This window comes from Poeciliopsis prolifica, unplaced genomic scaffold (genome assembly GCF_027474105.1).
Source record: "Poeciliopsis prolifica strain line A6 unplaced genomic scaffold, Auburn_PproV2 SCAFFOLD018, whole genome shotgun sequence".
NCBI classification, from domain to species: domain Eukaryota; kingdom Metazoa; phylum Chordata; class Actinopteri; order Cyprinodontiformes; family Poeciliidae; genus Poeciliopsis; species Poeciliopsis prolifica.
Window position 1 is genome coordinate 1,063,176 of NW_026562393.1, and position 20,724 is coordinate 1,083,899.

Here is a 20,724-nt window from a genome sequence, read left to right on the forward strand (position 1 = left end):
AACTTAGCAGACTGACTGTTATGAGACAAGACAGGAGAGGAGGATGCCCTCATCCACACCTCGACCTTTCTTATGAAACACAAGAAAATAGGTCAGAGGTGTGTGTTGAGTAAGTCGCCTGAAGGCTCGTTATTTAACAGAGGAAATGGGCGGCGCCTGGTTGTCCAGCAGCCAAACCGAACACACGCACACGGAGACAAACAGACAGTTGTTATGCCTGGGGAAGAGTGGTGTTGATGAAAGTCGGGCTCCGGCAGCTGTCTTTCTTTTTTCTGCCTCGCATCATGTCTGGACCTGAAATAGGTCAGTGGGACAGCACAGGTGTCACAAAGGCCTGGCGGGCCTCCAGAGCTCTGCAGCTGCAGGCGAAGGGGAAGCATCACTTGAGGCGTCAGGTGGACAAAATGAGCCAGAAACGTGGAAATCTGCAGTTCTAGTGGCCAGTTTCAGCACTGAAGAAGAGGTGGAAGACTGGTGAATCGCAGCACAGTTGAGACACTAAAAAAAACCCAATATTTACTAGTTGATGTAGTTGGAATCACAGGAGAAATGTCATAAATCAAATTATAATAATAAGCCGCAGCATGCTACCAATCACAGAAATTAATTTTGGTTGTACAGAATGATAACTGTAACCCATTTGGACTGGAAGGACAGACTTTTTTTTTTCACACTGGAAAAATCAGAAGGAATGACGCTGGAATTCTGATGTGGAAAGTCCGGCCGGCTGGCCGCAGTCGCTACGAAACCCAGTACATTTAGCAGAAATAAACAATCTAAGTGTAATCTTACCTTGTTTAGTCTTTGTAAAATAGCCACACGACGCAGCGAAAGTGGTGAAATTTCCTTAGAACCGGATTTCTGAGAAGTGTCGTCCTCAGATTAATGAAAACTTTCCAAAAGCCAGCAATAAAAACATCTGAATCGTCTCAGAGAAAAGACTGAGCAGAGGAAAAAATTGGAGATTTGATTTTATTTTACTATCATGTCAGTAACTCACCAGAATGAATGAGTTAGGCATCTTTTATCTACAATACAAGACCACACTGTGATAAAAAAAAAGGTCTCTGATTTATTTTACCTTAAATTAGAGACTTTTTTGTTTTTGTTTTATTTTTTTACAGTGCACCCTTTCTCTCAAATTTCAAAGATTTACTGAAACAGTAAACCAGTAATATTTACACTCTAGACCAATCAAAAACCTCCCCAACACATGCGTATCAAATCCTCAACAGGTCACTGATGGCTCCAACTCGGCTCATGTCGGAATGATTGTACAATTTCACCGAAAACATCAAAAGTGAAATAAAAACCGCATTCGTGCTTTTTAGAATTATTTTATAAATGCTGTGTTGGATCTAAAACGGAGGAGGGATAAAAACGACACGAGGAGTTTCACTGCTCACTTTAGCATGTGAGGCAAAGCTGGCACCAAAGTCTCTTTAAACAGGAGAACGTTACCGGGGCGGCTGGTGTTTCGTGGCAACTTTAAGTGAGAGCAGAAGCATGCAGGTTTAATGTAACGGGCTTTAAGAGGCGAACGGAGGACTGGAAATGCTAATGTCAGTGAGGAAATTAGTCAGAAATGCAGACAAAGACACAGCCAGACACACAACTGAATAATAAAAGAGGATCTCTTGCCGAACACTGGCTTGACGTCTCATTTAAGCAATTTGTCCCAATTACCTGAGAGCCTCAGCCTTATGTTGTAATGGCTGCACTGGAAGGAACAACTTCTCTTTTTGGCAAAGTTTCTCTTTGTTCTGCCAAGGCTGACTGATCAGCAAAATCATAATGAATGTCTTAAAATAAAAAAAAAGAAAATGGCTGATTTCTTGGGGAAAACAGGGTAAACATTCCTGGGAAAACATCCTAATTCCCAAACGTTTGGTTAGACCTGTTGAGGAAAAATCCCACATCTTTCATCTGCATGTCTCTAAATGCCCTGCAGGTTGCCGTTTTCATTTTTTTTTATTTTCCCCCTATGCGGCACATCGCTTATGCTCATCAGTTGTTCCTGTTTTCTCAGTGTGCCACTTTTGGACATCCAGATGTTACAGGAAATCGGTAAAAATAAGTTGAACTTCCTTCTGTTTTACTGGAAGTCTTTTGAAGCCAACGATGAGCCAGCTTTACCACCCAACTTTAACTGGGTCAGGGCTGTGACCAGCAGTCGGTGGAGTGGAGAACCCCTCCCTGATGACGGAGCTCCTCTGTCCACCCCAGACAATGACACCCACCCTGTGACGAGGCTGGTTCTGGCTCGTCACTGTTGGCAGTCTCTTGTCTTCACAGCCGTGAACTCTTGAACACCCCACATCTTCGCCACAGCTAACCAGGAAAGTTAGTCAGTGGCCAGTTTGCATTTTTGATGAAAACTTTAAAGCCCTTTTTTTTTATTTTATAGAAAAAATGTTGGTGGAGTTCCACTTTGCAGCGCTTTCTTTTTCTCTCCAGGGCAAAACAGAGAGTAATGTCAGAGCATCATCATCATCATCATTATTATCATCATTGTTGTTCCCAGTCTCAGTTGAGCTTGAACTGCTGTATCATAGATCATCATGTCCCGAAGAGTCACACGGGCGAGTTTCTCCGGAGATTTGTATCTGCTCTGCCGGGTCGTACTTCTTGGATTCCAGGACGTTCGGATCATTCCGAGAATCTGACCCAGCTCCTCCCCGCGCATGTCATCGGTTGTGGTGATTTAGAGGCTCGGCCAGAGGGCGAGCTGACTTGCTACATCTGTGTCTCACATGGCAGTAAGAAAAACAAGGCATCGCTTGTGTGGTTGGCGAGCTGCTTTGTGTGCAGTGACCACTAGAGGGGATCTCAGTTCCCTTAGTCCCTGCTGTCCTTTGCTATTGTATTCCATGCTTTGTACAGAACAATCAGTGTTATAAACATGAGTTTCAGCTCTAAAGTTGTGGGTTGAGTAATTGTCTTTAATTCTTACAAGCATATTCAGGCCAGTTCTGTACTATTATTGCCACAAAAAAAATGGGAAGTACGTGGTGGGGGCTGCATTGTGGGGGTGGGGGCGGTTCACTTTTTTTTTTTTTTACACTGTCCTCTAATTTAGTGGGGGGGGGGAAATCAGTTATGTGGCCTGAGGATAAGGTGATTCTGGAGCTTACTGCACTCTTTCTTGATCATTTAGAAAACTGCAGTATTCGCAGCAGCAGCTTCCAGAGGTGAAGTTTGAGAAGCCCTGCAAAAAAAAAAAAAAAATGCATTGAAATACTGCGAAAATGTGTTGGCATTTTAAAATAAACCTTTTTGAGCCAAGGACGCTCTTTGTGACGTACAAACGTGAAGATGATCAGAATCCACAGAGACTTAAAAGACCATTTAAAAAATGTCATCCAGATGACACAAAATCTGCAAGCCTGTCTCACTTTTGACCCGACAAGAGAAAGCTTCGGTCTTGGTTTGTGTTCACCATTTTCTCCGCCTTGTCCATCCTGTGCAGACGAAGCTGCCCGTGCTGCTCCTTGGCCGCTCTGCGGACCTCCGGCCCGGAGAGTTCGTGGTCGCCATCGGCAGCCCGTTCTCCCTGCAGAACACCGTCACCACCGGGATCGTCAGCACCACCCAGAGAGGGGGCAAGGAGCTGGGCCTCCGCAATTCAGACATGGATTACATCCAGACGGACGCCATCATCAACGTGAGTGATCGCACAGGAGAGTGAGGCTTAAAAGAAGTGAAAAACGTCTTAAGCTGATTGCAAGTTTTATCTGTTGTTGTAATGGAGGTGAACTCAGGGAATGAAAGTTTCATCTTGTTTGTTTACTTGCAGTACGGGAACTCAGGAGGGCCATTGGTCAATCTGGTAAGTTTGAAATGTCTTTTGTGCATTTTGTTCAATATATAAATATTGAACAAAATATTTACTTGTGGAGAAAATATGAGGAGACGCCAATCAACGTTTGCTGCTGTTGTTTAAACTTAAATGACTCGCATCTCACACAACAACATGGTTTCTTTCCTCCTCAGCAGACACAACAGTGGTGTTTAGGAAAACGCCTGTATCGCCTGCATATTTCATATTTTGTCAGGTCACAGCCACAGACTTCATCGTGTTTTTGTGCGATTTTTGCAGGATAAACCAACAAATGGCTGAATGTTGATGCTTGGGCTAAGAATTTTGTTTTGCACGTATGGAGCGTGAAATGTTTTGCGCTGGATTCTGATTCACGTATCACACATTCAAGCATTGATTTTAATGACTTTTCCACTTGGGCCGTGAGGGCTTTAATATTTTAACACAATGGATTCCACTCCTCTAATAAACACGGGCCGGCCCCATAAAGCCTTTTTTTGTTTTTTTTTCTTCTGACCGGCCTTATGAAATCTGTAAAACAAAAACAGAACTTTTAATACGACTTGACCTCATCCAAGATATGATGTCAGACGCCACGTCGCGCAAACAAACACCGAGCATCGCTAAGTTCTCATTAGTCGAAGGAAAATAATCCGTTTAGGTAACACTTGGCAGGCGACGTCAGGTCCACAGCTGACTCTGATTTTCAGCCGTGTTACTTGAAATGCGTGTGAACTGATGCCAAACTGTTGTTTTTTTCCCCCTGCAGGACGGGGAGGTGATTGGCATCAACACTCTGAAGGTCACTGCCGGAATCTCCTTCGCCATCCCATCGGACAAGATCAGGCAGTTCCTGGCAGAGTCACACGACCGGCAGGCCAAAGGTCCGCCACTCTGTCTGCCTTGTGCAACAAATGGCTTTAATCACTCAGTTAGAAATCGCTACAGTTTTTCTGGAGTTTTTGGGTTTTCTTCATGAGTCACAGATTATTGTTTCCCTGAAATATGCGGCTCGTTCAGCTGTAGCCACGGAGGAGAAACAATTTAGTTTTGTTTCCAAAAGGTGTTGCCATTGATGAACCTGCATGACCCACAGTCTTGATTTTATTTGAATTTATGTTGAATCATGGGCTGGATTGTTGGTGAAAAAGTCACTCTGTCACAAAGACAATGATTTCATGAGATAAATAAAGAAAATTTAGTCATATGAGACGTAGAAAAAAACATCCCCATGATGTCCGCTCATAGGGTTGCCGTTTTAAAATCTCAGATAACATATTATTCTTCCTCCCTTAACTGAAAACATCTTTTTAATAGCTTTACAGAAACTAACTCATTTTGTTTCAGCTACATTTAACAATTAATTTTAAAACTTAATGCTGCAAACACCTAACTAAGCAAAAAGAAATCTAGAACAAACATGGAGACATTTTTCTGCTGCTACTGCATTTATTTATCTCAGTAAGACCGACTCAGGACTCTTAGCACGTGGTTCCGTCTTTCTGGGTGGATTTTAGTAAGCTGTGAGTCACCTTTGACCTTCTAAAACAGGATGCCTTTAAAAATACCACTTTGTAAAGTTCTCACTTGACCTCGTTCTGCTGCTTTCTCTCCATTAGACAGGCCTGGAATTTAAGAAAAACAAAACAAAACTGAATTTCACCTTTCTGCACATAATTACCAGCACTTTTCTTTGTTGTTCCGGAGAACTCAAATAATAAATCAGACCAAGCGCGTCGCACACAGCAACGCGACTTTCACCGGATCGGGTTGCATTTGTCCTGACGTTAACACAGAACACTGCAGGACCCTCTGCAAGCCAAGCGGCTATGACGTAAATAAAACCAAATAGTCCAAAACTCTGTCATGATGGGAGGTTAAAAAGAGTTGACCCAGCTGTGTGTGTAGTCAGCTGTGATTGGGACCAGTTGGCTGCAGGAATAAAAGTCATCATTTCCAGTGAAATGTATTTATTCCAAGCATTAAAGTACTTCATATCAAGTCATTTTGGGTGACTTGTGTTTTGCATGATCCTCTGAAACTTTAACATTATATTTAATGCTTGCAGACTTCTTTGAAAACACCTGCTTACTGCGACTTTTTATTTTTTTGTTTCCCACAGGGAAAACATTACCAAAGAAGAAATACATCGGTGTCAGAATGATGAGTCTCACTCCGTCGTAAGTTTCAGTGTCAGACTGCATCACATTTCAATCCCATACATGACCCACAAAAGAAACATCTTGATTGCCAAGCGTAGGTTACAAAACGTACCCGGATCTCTGTTGCCTCTAAAGCTTGACATGGGGAGCCGAGGGCAGTAGAAGGTTTTCCGGCTAACAAGGATCAGCAGACTGACAATGTTTTAGTTCAGCTTTCGCTACCTGCTGCCAATTTTGAGGTGGAAACAGGCAGGGACAGAGGATACAAGAGAGCAGCCAGTGAGGAGGAGGAAGATCCGAGAAACAGACAGAATCCGCCTCAGTTTGTGATGGATGTTTCAGTTTAAAGATCCCAAAAGATGAATTGAAGCTTAACTGCCTGAGTCACATAATTGGTATGGCCTTGAAAAGCATTTATATCACATTCTTCACCGTTTTTTCATATTTGAGCCAAAACCTTCGACGCACTTTATTCTCAAGACAAAGTAGAGTGCTGGAAACCCTTTTTTTTAACAAACAAGGACTGGAAAAGTCAGGTTAACTCCAGATTCACTTCTACAACACAAGAAGCCACACAATCGTGGCACATTGAAGACATCGATAATAATTGTATTTTTGAGATGCCACAATAATACAATTTTTTTAATTTAATATTTTGCAGAGTTTTAAACCTCTTAGTGCTAGTTAATGTTTCAGAATCAGACATCACCCAATTGAGTATCATGAAATCCCCGTGGTTGACGTGTTTTGAAGGTTTTCACCACTTTTTTTTAGGCCCGAGCAGCTAAGCGCTGCGAAGGCCTATTGTTTCTGTACTGTTTCTTATTATTAGGCCCGAGCAGCTAAGCGCTGCGAAGGCCTATTGTTTCTGTACTGTTTCTTATTATTATTATTACGATTCTCCCTCCAAATGAATTGGCTTTTTGGGGGCTTTATCATATTCAAAAACTCACCAAACTTGGCGGATGCGTAAAGGGAGTTTCAAATTTACGTATTTTAAAGTCGTCGCAAACATTCCACAAGAAATGGCTCAATAGCGCCACCTAGAAATTTTCAAAGGACCCTTTGCTATTCACTTACTTTATCCTAGAGACATGAAATTTGGTACACTTGTAGAGCTCCCAAAGATGCTCAAAATTTACAATTAATGTCATAGTGCAAGTATCACAGGAAGTCGGCCATTTTGGATTGAAGGTCCAATTTTGAGCCCATTTTTGCCGTTTACAGCCTTCATATTTGATCGAACTCCTCCTAGGGATTTCCATTGACCGGCTTCAAACTCGGTCAGTCTGTTCATAAGGCATGTCCCATCTAAAGTTATCAAAACGGTGAGTTTTTGAGTATGCTTTTGGGGGGTTAGCAGGGGTCAAAGTTCACCTAGTCGCCGTAAAAAAATAAACTGCTATATCTCCTACACAGAAACTCACAGAGGCACCAAAGTTACTGTGATTGATCATCATTCGCTGCCCTACAATACCCTATGGTCGAATGATGACATCACTTAGGCCACGCCCCCTGAGAACAGGAAGTGTAATGTTTTACTGTGAACTGTCGCTATCTGACCCCTTTGACCTCATCAACATGAAACTGTGCCCAGACACAGAAAACATGTTGGTGTATTGAGGATTCCAACCCCGACCAGCTTCGATGGAGCAGCTGGGCGTGGCGGCGTGGCGAAGTGACCTGTAACGCCATCGCCATACGTTTGGCTCTCAATTCCACATTTTTGGGCCCAGCTGCTCCAATTTCACAAAGATGGACCCTCATCTACTCCCCGACAGGAATCCATCACAATATTTGGAGGGTGTGGCCTAATTTCTCTATAGCGCCACCTAGAACACTTTAAATGATCAGCCCCAAGCCATGCTTTAACCTACAATTATGAAACTTTGTACACGTGTGTACCTTGTCAGGACTTACAAAAAAGTCTCTTGGAGCCATTGTCTAAACCCCACAGGAAGTCAGCCATTTTAGATTGAAGTTTGGATTTTGACCCATTTTTGCCGTTTACAGCCTTCCTATTTGATCGAACTCCTCCTAGGGATTTCGATTGATCGGCTTCAAACTCGGTCAGTCTGTTCATAAGGCATGTCCCATCTAAAGTTATCAAAACGGTGAGTTTTTTTGAGAATGCTGAAGGGGGGTTAGCAGGGGTCAAAGTTCACCTACTCCCCATAAAAAATAAACTGCTATATCTCCTACACAGAAACTCACAGAGGCACCAAAGTTTGAGTGATTGATCATCATCGGGTCTCCTATAATACCCTATGGTCGAATGATGACATCACTTAGGCCACGCCCCCTGAGAACAGGAAGTGTAATGTTTTACTGTGAACGTTCGCTATCTGACCCCTTTGACCTCATCAACATAAAACTGTGCCCAGACACAGAAGACATGTTGGTGTATTGAGGATTCCAACCCCGACCAGCTACAATAGAGCAGGTGGGCATGGCGGCGTGGCGAAGTCACCTGTAACGCCATCGCCATACGTTTGGCTCTCAATACCACATTTTTGGGCTCAGCTGCTGCAAACTCACAAGGATGAATATTTATCCGCTCCCCGACTGGAATCCATCACAATATTTGTAGGGCGTGGCCTAATTTCTCTATAGCGCCCCCTAGAAAACAGCAGCCCATAGGTTATGTTATTATTAGTTATTTAAATATACATTATTATAACTTTTTATATATATATAAGTTTATTTTGTGGGTTAAAGTACAAACATTCATTCATTTTTGCTAGAAATAATACAAAAAAAGTCATTCAGCAAAACTTATGACACAGTGAAGTAAGAACACACTGGGGTCAGTGTTGATGGAGTACCGCTGGCACCTTGTGGCGAAATACTGGTACTGCTAGTGCAATACCAGTATGGCGCCAGCAGGAGGCAGTGGTACTCCATCAATGAGAAAACAGATCGACGCTACGTAATAACAGTCAGCCGGCGACAGCTGGAGCTGCGACGTTTTCCTGAACATTTTGCCTGCTTTTTGGAGCCACAGAACTGGACTACGCTCAACATTTTGCTTGGATTTTGGAGTTGGAAATCCGAACCACGCTTTTGAGCAAGAAGGCTCTGTTGGACCGGAGTTGGAGAAGTTTAATGGGCTCTTTGCACCTCAGCTTACACGTTCGGGAAAAACGGCTGAAATGTTTTTCCAAGGTAACAATTAATAATGTACATCGATCCGAAACCCCAACAAGTAAGGCAAAGAATGGTTTTAAGATGTTCGCCTCGTTATACATTCACAGATATGAAGGTGAGTTTTATTTTCTTTAAACTGCTAGCACAAGCCTGCTAGCTTTCTAGTAAAAATCTGCTATTTAATTATCTAAAGATTTCTCAGCCATTCTAACGGACACTGTTTGTGCCTTATTTTCAAGCATATTACGTGTGTTTATTGTTAACGACAATAAAGCAGCGGGGAGGGGGGGGGGCAGATTACAGTTCAGAGTTTTTGCTTGAAGTATGACGAAGAAAAACGAGCACAGAGCTTACTCTGGTATTGGAGTTCTAGTTTCAGCTGACTGTTCAGATTCAGAGTTATTACTTTTAGAAAATATGGCCGTGTTGCTTAAGATTTCTGTGTTATTTCGTTTTATTACTTTTGCATGCTTGTTGTGAATGGCTCATTAAGACAGTGTTTAGAGCGGTGTGTACGGCGTTAGCTTCAAGTGGTAGCTTTAACTTGTAGCAACGAATATTTACAAGCTGTCTTAATTGAGGATCGCTTGGAAATCCATGAAAACCTAAACAAAGTACATAGTATTGTTTTATTTGAGTCTTAAGTACGACTTTGTCTTTTATAGCAGTCATAGTTTCTGAAAGTGGAAAAAAGAGCCGCATTCGGGTATACAGTTGTGACGTCAGCGCGGCAGGTGCAAAGAGCCCATTGCTGTTCGTTTAAACAGTCGTAACTCGCGGTGCGGGAGAGTAATTTATTCCTTCCTGCTGGTTTTGAAAGCCGTCATGTTTGGAACAGTTATTCTGAGGAGGATGCTAACCCAATGCCTGAGGCCTGCAACGTTTTTAATGCTAACGAAGCGCTTTACTAATTAAATAACTGAATAGTGTGTGTGATACATCCAGTTTCATACATTGAGAGTTGTTTGTTATTATGTATAGAAGATGTTTAAAATGTCGTTTGAAAGAGCTCTGAAAAAATGCTAAGTATCTTTTTACCGATCCATTGGGGTTGTAATATTTAGTTGCAGCACTTCCTGTGATTAATACCTAATTAATGGATGGGATTCAGCCTGTGCTATTGTTCTAATGTGCTGAAAGTTAACTGTGCTCTCTTAATGTGCATTGCCCTTGGTTTATTACTGAACAGTGCGGTTTATTAAACTGATACATCTTAACCTTCACCATTTTCCTGACTCATTTCACGATAACGTCAAAGTTGCACTGCATTTAGATCTCAGTTGTAGTTAACATCAAGCATGTGGGTGTGGCTTAGTGTAAAACTTTCACTATTTACCATGAAAGATCAACATTAAATGACTTCCAAATGCAAGATCACAGCTGCATCATCACACTTCCTCTGTCTTTCTAGAGAAGCCCTGAACACATTTCCATGGTCACTTGATGACCTCACTGTAGCCCCGCCCACTTTTAAGAGGCAGTCACATGTTTTTTCTGCTGTATGTTTTACTGTTATTCTATAATTTATATGGGTTTCATCATGTGAATACTGACTAAAAACGATAACATGATGAACTCTATGAATACTGGCTGCTGACCGAACCGCATTGGGGTAGAAATGACGAAATGCATTACTTCGCCATGTGCATATGATCGGCTGTAAATGACACGTGGATCATCCGACTGACGACAAATTGGATACGTATGACCTTTGTTGACCTCTAAAGAGAACAACAGCATTGAAATATATTTTGACTCCACTGCGCGTCCTACATTAATCCGCCAGCTATATTTCCTCGCTAAACCAATGAATCTGCACCACAATTTTTGCATCGTCAAGGAGCGCCTCCGAACGCATCAGTGCGTACCGCCTAGTGGACAGGCGGAAACTGCGCAACAACTTCTGTGTTAGCACGTGGCCAGCGTGGATGGAAACTGAGCAACAGCTTCCGTGGTGCGGGCGGAAGAGCTGAAAACTGCGTGAGAGCTTCTGTGGTGGCTGGCGTGAGGCGGCGGTTGCTCGTACCCCGCGGTGGCAATAGGCCGGAGCGGCGCTTGGCTGCGAGGGCCGTTCGAGGCTGCTTGCAGCTTTAATTAGGCCCGAGCAGCTAAGCGCTGCGAAGGCCTATTGTATCTGTACTGTTTATTATTATTATTATTATTATTATTATTATTTTTCTTCCCACCTCTTTGGGGGCTTTTTGGGGGCCTTATCATATTGGAAAAAACTCACCAAACTTGGCGGAGGCCTTAAGCCTGTTTAAAAATTTTGATTTTTAAGGTCATCACAAAAATCCCACAAGAAATGGCTCAATAGCGCCACCTAGAAATTTCAAAGGACCCTTTGCTATTCACTTACTTTATCCTAGAGACATGAAATTTGGTACACTTGTAGAGCTCCCCAGGACGCTCAAAATTTACAATTAATGTCATAGTGCAAGTATCACAGGAAGTCGGCCATTTTGGATTGAAGGTCCAATTTTGAGGCCATTTTTGCCGTTTACAGCCTCCGTATTTGATCGAACTCCTCCTAGGGATTTCGATTGATCGGCTTCAAACTCGGTCAGTCTGTTCATAAGGCATGTCCCATCTAAAGTTATCAAAACTGTGAGTTTTTGAGTATGCTGAAGGGGGGTTAGCAGGGGTCAAAGTTCACCTACTCGCCATAAAAACATAAACTGCTATATCTCCTACACAGAAACTCACAGAGGAACCAGAGTTACTGTGATTAATCATCATTGGCTGCCCTACAATACCCTATGGTCGAATGATGACATCACTTAGACCACGCCCCCTGAGAACAGGAAGTGTCATGTTTTACTGAGAACGGTCGCTATCTGACCCCTTTGACCTCATCAACATGAAACTGTGCCCAGACACAGAGAACATGTTGATGTGTTGAGGATTCCAACCCCGACCAGCTTCGATAGAGCAGGTGGGCATGGGGGCGTGGCGAAGTGACCTGTAACGCCATCGCCATACGTTTGGCTCTCAATTCCACATTTTCAGGCCCAGCTGCTCCAAACTCACAAGGATGGTCCCTCATCAACTCCCCTACAGGAATCCATCACAATATTTGGTGGGCGTGGCCTAATTTCTCTATAGCGCCCCCTAGAAAATTTTAAATGATCAGCCCCAAGCCATGCTTTGACCTACAATTACGAAACTTTGTACACATTTGTATCATGTCAGGACTTAAAAGAAAGTCTCTTGGAGCCATGGTCTAAACCCCACAGGAAGTCGGCCATTTTGGATTGAAGTTCAGATTTTGACCCCATTTTTGCCGTTTACAGCCTTCCTATTTGATCGAACTCCTCCTAGAGATTTCGATTGATCGGCTTCAAACTCGGTCAGTCTGCTCATAAGGCATGTCCCATCTAAAGTTATCAAAACGGTGAGTTTTTGAGAATGCTGAAGGGGGGTTAGCAGGGGTCAAAATTCACCTACTCGCCGTAAAAAATAAACTGCTATATCTCCTACACAGAAAAACTCACAGAGGCACCAAAGTTTCTGGAATTGATCATCATCGGGTGTCCTACAATACCTATGGTGGAATGATGACATCACTTAGGCCACGCCCCCTGAGAAAAGGAAGTGTCATGTTTTACTCTGAATGGTCGCTATCTGACCCCTTTGACCTCATCAACATGAAACTGTGCCCAGACACAGAAGACATGTTGGTGTATTGACGATTCCAACCCAGACCAGCTTTGATGGAGCAGCTGGGAGTGGCGCCGTGGCGAAGTGACCTGTAACGCCATCGCCATACATTTGGCTCTCAATTCCACATTTTTGGCCACAGCTGCTCCAAACTCACAAGGATGGATCTTCATCCACTCCCGACAGGAATCCATCACAATATTTGTAGGGTGTGGCCTAATTTATCTATAGCGCCCCCTAGAAAATTTTAAAAGATCAGCCCCAAGCCATGCTTTAACCTACAATTACGAAACTTTGTACACGTGTGTACCATGTCAGGACTTACAAAAAAGTCTCTTGGAGCCATGGTCTAAACCCCAGAGGACGTCGGCCATTTTAGATTGAAGTTCTGATTTTGATCCCATTTTTGGCGTTTATAAACCATTTCAGTAATTCGCCACTTGGGGTCAGTATTGCTCCACAAATGAAACAGCAGATAAACAGGATGAAGAACAATATCAGTATTTCGCCAGTAGGTGTCAGTGTTCCTCCACCAATGACAAACAGATCCACGGGCGGCGGGGCGTGAAAACTTTGTGAGAGCGTTGCCATGACATTTCTAAAAGGATAGAAATGTCTCAGATAATTTTTTGTTGAATTAAATCATGCAGTAAATGTAGCGTTTCTTACTTCTTACAAACCATTTCAGTAATTCGCCACTCTGAGTAAGTATTACTCCAACAATGAAATAGAGTGCTTTAGAAACACAGCTGAAGATGATGAAAAATGACGAACTGTAGTACTTCGCCATGTGCATATGATCGGCTGTAAATGACACGTGGATCATCCGACTGACGACAAATTGGATACGTATGACCTTTGTTGACCTCTAAAGAGAACAACAGCATTGAAATATATTTTGACTCCACTGCGCGTCCTACATTAATCCGCCAGCTATATTTCCTCGCTAAACCAATGAATCTGCACCACATTTTTTGCATCGTCAAGGAGCGCCTCCGAACGCATCAGTGCGTACCGCCTGGTGGACGGGCGCGGAAACTGCGCAACAACTTCTGTGTTAGCAGGTGGCCAGCGTTGATGGAAACTGAGCAACAGCTTCCGCGATGCGGGCGGAAGAGCTGAAAACTGCGTGAGAGCTTCTGTGGTGGCTGGCGTGAGGCGCCGGTTGCTAGTACCCCGCGGTGGCAATAGGCCGGAGCGGCGCTTGGCTGCGAGGGCCGTTCGAGGCTGCTTGCAGCTTTAATTATTATTAGGCCCGAGCAGCTAAGCGCTGCGAAGGCCTATTGTTTTCCTATTGTTTATTATTATTAGGCCCGAGCAGCTAAGCGCTGCGAAGGCCTATTGTTTTCCTACTGTTTATTATTATTAGGCCCGAGCAGCTAAGCGCTGCGAAGGCCTATTGTTTCTGTACTGTTTCTTATTAGGCCCGAGCAGCTAAGCGCTGCGAAGGCCTATTGTTTTCCTATTGTTTCTTATTATTATTATTATTATTATTCTCCCTCCAAATGAATTGGCTTTTGGGGGCTTTATCATATTCAAAAACTCACCAAACTTGGCGGTGGGCTTAAGCCTGGTTCAAATTTACGTATTTTAAAGTCGTCGCAAAAATCCCACAAGAAATGGCTCAATAGCGCCACCTAGAAATTTTCAAAGGACCCTTTGCTATTCACTTACTTTATCCTAGAGACATGAAATTTGGTACACTTGTAGAGCTCCCCAGGACGCTCAAAATTTACAATTAATGTCATAGTGCAAGTATCACAGGAAGTCAGCCATTTTGGATTGAAGGTCCAATTTTGAGGCCATTTTTGCCGTTTACAGCCTCCGTATTTGATCGAACTCCTCCTAGGGATTTCGATTGATCGGCTTCAAACTCGGTCAGTCTGTTCATAAGGCATGTCCCATCTAAAGTTATCAAAACGGTGAGTTTTTGAGTATGCTGAAGGGGGGTTACCAGGGGTCAAAGTTCACCTACTCGCCGTAAAAAAATAAACTGCTATATCTCCTACACAGAAACTCACAGAGGCACCAAAGTTTCTATGATTGATCATCATCGGGTGTCCTACAATACCCTATGGTCGAATGATGACATCACTTTGGCCACGCCCCCTGAGAACAGGAAGTGTAATGTTTTACTGTGAACTTCACTATCTGACCCCTTTGACCTCATCAACATGAAACTGTGCCCAGACACAGAAGACATGTTGGTGTATTGAGGATTCCAACCCCGACCAGCTTCGATGGAGCAGGTGGGCGTGGCGGCGTGGCGAAGTGACCTGTAACGCCATCGCCATACGTTTTGCTCTGAATTCCACAGTTTCGGTCCCAGCTGCTCCAAACTCCCAAGGATGGATCTTCATCTACTCCCCGAAAGGAATCCATCACAATATTTGGTGGGCGTGGCCTAATTTCTCTATAGCGCCCCCTAGAAAACTTTAAATGATCAGCCCCAAGCCATGCTTTAACCTACAATTACGAAACGTTGTACACATGTGTACCTTGTCAGGACTTACAAAAAAGTCTCTTGGAGCCATGGTCTAAACCCCACAGGAAGTCGGCCATTTTAGATTGAAGTTCAGATTTTGACCCCATTTTTGCCATTTACAGCCTCCGTATTTGATCGAACTCCTACTAGGGATTTCGATTGATCGGCTTCAAACTCGGTCAGTCTGTTCATAAGGCATGTCCCATCTAAAGTTATCAAAACGGTGAGTTTTTGAGTATGCTGAAGGGGGCTTAGCAGGGGTCAAAGTTCACCTACACGCCATAAAAACATAAACTGCTATATTTCCTACACAGAAACTCACAGAGGCACCAAAGTTACTGTGATTGATCATCATCGGGTGTCCTACAATACCCTATGGTCGAATGATGACATCACTTTGGCCACGCCCCCTGAGAACAGGAAGTGTAATGTTTACTGTTAACGGTCGCTATCTCACCCCTTTGACCTCATCAACATGAAACTGTGCCCAGACACAGAAGACATGTTGGTGTATTGAGGATTCCAACCCCGACCAGCTACGATGGAGGAGGTGGGTGTGGCGGCGTGGCGAAGTGAGCTGTAACGCCATCGCCATACGTTTGGCTCTCAATTCCACATTTTCGGGCACAGCTGCTCCAAACTCACAAGTATGGACCCTCATCCACTCCTCGACAGGAATCCATCACAATATTTGGTGGGCGTGGCCTAATTTCTCTATTGTGCCCCCTAGAAAATTTTAAATGATCAGCCCCAAGCCATGCTTTAACCTACAATTACGAAACTTTGTACACATATGTACCTTGTCAGGACTTACAAAAAAGTCTCTTGGAGCCATGGTCTAAATCCCACAGGAAGTCAGCCATTTTAGATTGAAGTTCAGATTTTGACCCCATTTTTGGTGTTTATGAACCATTTCAGTAATTCGCCACTTGGGTCAGTATTGCTCCACAAATGAAACAGCAGATAAACAGGATGAAGAACAATATCAGTATTTCGCCAGTAGGTGTCAGTGTTCCTCCACCAATGACAAACAGATCCACGGGCAGATGGGCATGAAAACTTTGTGAGAGCGTTGCCGTGAAATTTCTAAAAGGATAGAAATGTCTCATATAATTTTTGTTGAATTATATCATGCAGTAAATGTAGCGTTTTCTTACTTCTTACAAACCATTTCAGTTATTCGCCACTCTGAGTAAGTATAACTCCAACAATGAAATAGAGTGCTTTAGAAACACAGCTGAAGATGATGAACAATGACGAACTGCAGTACTTCGCCATGCGCATATGATCGGCTGTAAATGACACGTGGATAATCCTACTGGCGCAAAATTGGATACGTATGACCTTTGTTGACCTCTACAGAGCAAAACAGCATTTAAATGTATTTTGACTCCACTGCGCCCCCTACATTAATCCGCCAGCTATATTTCCTCGCTAAACCAATGAATCTATACCACATTTTTTTGCATCGTGAAGGATAGCCGCCGAACGCATCAATGCATACCGCCTGGTGGACGGGCGCGGAAACTGCGCAACAACTTCTGTGTTGGAACATGGGCAGCGTTGATGGAAACTGAGCAACAGCTTCCGTGGTGCGGGCGGAGGCGCTAAAAACTGCATGACAGCTTCTGTGGTGGCTGGCGTGAGGCGGAGGTTGCTCATGCCCCGCGGTGGCAATAGGCCGGAGCGGCGCTTGGCTGCGAGGGCCGTTCGAGGCTGCTTGCAGCTTTAATTATTATTACGATTCTCCCTCCAAATGAATTGGCTTTTTGGGGGCTTTATCATATTCAAAAACTCACCAAACTTGGCGGAGGCCTTAAGCCTGTTTCAAATTTACGTATTTTAAAGTCGACGCAAAAATTGCAAAAGAAATGGCTGAATAGCGCCACCTAGAAATTTTCAAAGGACCCTTTGCTATTCACTTACTTCATCGTAGAGACATGAAATTTGGTACACTTGTAGAGCTCCCCAGGACGCTCAAAATTTACAATTGATGTCATAGTGCAGGTATCACAGGAAGTCAGCCATTTTGGATTGAAGGTCCAATTTTGAGGCCATTTTTGCCGTTTGCAGCCTTCGTATTTGATCGAACTCCTCCTAGGGATTTCGATTGATCGGCTTCAAACTCGGTCAGTCTGTTCATAAGGCATGTCCCATCTAAAGTTATCAAAACGGTGAGTTTTGGAGTATGCTGAAGGGGGGTTAGTAGGGGTCAAAGTTCACCTACTCGCCATAAAAAATTAAACTGCTATATCTCCTACACAGAAACTCACAGAGGCACCAAAGTTTCTGTGATTGATCATCATCGGGTCTCCTACAATATCCTATGGTCAAGTGATGACATCACTTAGGCCACGCCCCCTGAGAACAGGAAGTGTCATGTTTTACTGTCAAAGGTCGCTATCTGACCCCTTTGACCTCATCAACATGAAACTGTTCCCAGACACAGAAGACATGTTGGTGTATTGAGGATTCCAACCCCGACCAGCTTCAATGCAGCAGGTGGGCGTGGCGGCGTGGCGAAGTGACCTGTAACGCCATCGCCATACGTTTGGCTCTCAATTCCACATTTTCGGGCGCAGCTGCTCCAAATTCACAAAGATAGACAGTCATCTACTACCGGACAGGAATCCATCACAATATTTGGTGGGCGTGGCCTAATTTCTCTATAGCGCCCCCTAGAAAACTTTAAATGATCAGCCCCAAGCCATGCTTTAACCTACAATTACGAAACTTTGTACACGTGTGTACCTTGTCAGGACTTACAAAAAACTCTCTTGGAGCCATGGTCTAAACCCCACAGGAAGTCGGCCATTTTGGATTGAAGTTCGGATTTTGACCCATTTTTGCAGTTTGCAGCCTTCGTATTTGATCGAACTCCTCCCAGGGATTTCGATTGATCGGCTTCAAACTCGGTCAGTCTGTTCATAAGGCATGTCCCATCTAAAGTTATCAAAACGGTGAGTTTTTGAGTATGCTGAAGGGGGGTTAGCAGGGGTCAAAGTTCACCTACTCGCCATAAAAACATAAACTGCTATATTTCCTACACAGAAACTCACAGAGGCACCAAAGTTACTGTGATTGATCATCATCGGGTGTCCTACAATACCGTATGGTCGAATGATGACATCACTTAGGCCACGCCCCCTGAGAACAGGAAGTGTAATGTTTTACTGTGAACTTTCACTATCTGACCCCTTTGACCTCATCAACATGAAACTGTGCCCAGACACAGAAGACATGTTGGTGTATTGAGGATTCCAACCCAGACCAGCTTTGATGGAGCAGGTGGGCGTGGCGGCGTGGCGAAGTGACCTGTAACGCCATCGCCATACGTTTTGCTCTCAATTCCACAGTTTCTGTTCCAGCTGCTCCAACCTCACAAGGATGGATCTTCATCCACTCCCCGACAGGAATCCATCACAATATTTGGTGGGCGTGGCCTAATTTCTCTATAGCGCCCCTAGAAAACTTTAAATGATCAGCCCCAAGCCATGCTTTAACCTACAATTACGAAACGTTGTACACATGTGTACCTTGTCAGGACTTACAAAAAAGTCTCTTGGAGCCATGGTCTAAACCCCAGAGGAAGTCGGCCATTTTAGATTGAAGTTCAGATTTTGATCCTATTTTTGGTGTTTATAAACCATTTCAGTAATTCGCCACTTGGGGTCAGTATTGCTCCACAAATGAAACAGCAGATAAACAGGATGAAGAACAATATCAGTATTTCGCCAGTAGGTGTCAGTGTTCCTCCACCGATGATAAACAGATCCATGGGCGGATGGGCGCGAAAACTTTGTGAGAGCGTTGCCATGAAATTTCTAAAAGGATAGAAATGTCTCAGATAATTTTGTTGAATTAAATCATGCAGTAAATGTAGCGTTTTCTTACTTCTTACAAACCATTTCAGTAATTCGCCACTCTGAGTAAGAATTATTCCAACAATGAAATAGAGTGCTTTAGAAACACAGCTGAAAATGATGAAAAATGACGAACTGTAGTACTTCGCCATGTGCATATGATCGGCTGTAAATGACACGTGGATCATCCGACTGACGCCAAATTGGATACGTATGACCTTTGTTGACCTCTAAAGAGAACAACAGCATTGAAATATATTTTGACTCCACTGCGCGTCCTACATTAATCCGCCAGCTATATTTCCTCGCTAAACCAATGAATCTGCACCACATTTTTTGCATCGTCAAGGAGCGCCTCCGAACGCATCAGTGCGTACCGCCTGGTGGACGGGCGCGGAAACTGCGCAACAACTTCTGTGTTAGCACGTGGCCAGCGTTGATGGAAACTGAGCAACAGCTTCCGCGGTGCGGGCGGAGGAGCTGAAAACTGCGTGAGAGCTTCTGTGGTGGCTGGCGTGAGGCGGCGGTTGCTCGTACCCCGGTGGCAATAGGCCGGAGCGGCGCTTGGCTGCGAGGGCCGTTCGAGGCTGCTTGCAGCTTTAATTATTATTATTATTATTATTATTATTATTTTTCTTCCCACCTCTTTGGGGGGCTTTTTGGGGGACTTATCATATTGGAAAACTCACCAAACTTGGCGGAGGCCTTAAGCCTGTTTAAAAATTTTGATTTTTAAGGTCATCACAAAAATCCCACAAGAAATGGCTCAATAGCGCCACCTAGAAATTTTCAAAGGACCCTTTGCTATTCACTTACTTTATCCTAGAGACATGAAATTTGGTACACTTGTAGAGCTCCCCAGGACGCTCAAAATTACAATTAATGTCATAGTGCAAGTATCACAGGAAGTCAGCCATTTTGGATTGAAGGTCCAATTTTGAGCCCATTTTTGCCGTTTACAGCCTCCATATTTGATCGAACTCCTCCTAGGGATTTCGATTGATCGGCTTCAAACTCGGTCAGTCTGTTCATAAGGCATGTCCCATCTAAAGTTATCAAAACGGTGAGTTTTTGAGTATGCTGAAGGGGGGTTAGCAGGGGTCAAAGTTCACCTACTCGCCATAAAAACATAAACCGCTATATCTCCTACACAGAAACTCACAGAGGAACCAGAGTTACTGTGATTAATCATCATTGGCTGCCCTACAATACCCTATGGTCGAATGATGACATCACTTAGGCCACGCCCCCTGAGAAAAGGAAGTGTCATGTTTTACTCTGAATGGTCGCTATCTGACCCCTTTGACCTCATCAACATGAAACTGTGCCCAGACACAGAGAACATGTTGGTGTGTTGAGGATTCCAACCCCGACCAGCTTTGATGGAGCAGGTGGGCGTGGCGGCGTGGCGAAGTGACCTGTAACGCCATCGCCATACGTTTGGCTCTCAATTCCACATTTTCAGGCCCAGCTGCTCCAAACTCACAAGGATGGTCCCTCATCTACTCCCCTACAGGAATCCATCACAATATTTGGTGGGCGTGGCCTAATTTCTCTATAGCGCCCCCTAGAAAACTTTAAATGATC

The 20,724-nt window shown here is 43.8% G+C and overlaps 1 protein-coding gene across 1 annotated transcript in view; it reads left to right on the forward strand.

Moving 5' to 3' along the window:
• The window catches only part of htra1b (HtrA serine peptidase 1b), a 38,390-nt gene that overhangs the window by 13,679 nt on the left and 3,987 nt on the right, over positions 1-20,724 (forward strand). Inside the window, exons 5-8 of the mRNA XM_055042476.1 lie at positions 3,470-3,664; positions 3,797-3,829; positions 4,590-4,704; positions 5,943-6,000. Coding sequence (XP_054898451.1) covers positions 3,470-3,664; positions 3,797-3,829; positions 4,590-4,704; positions 5,943-6,000 — 401 coding nt within the window. The remainder of the gene's footprint in view (positions 1-3,469; positions 3,665-3,796; positions 3,830-4,589; positions 4,705-5,942; positions 6,001-20,724) is intronic.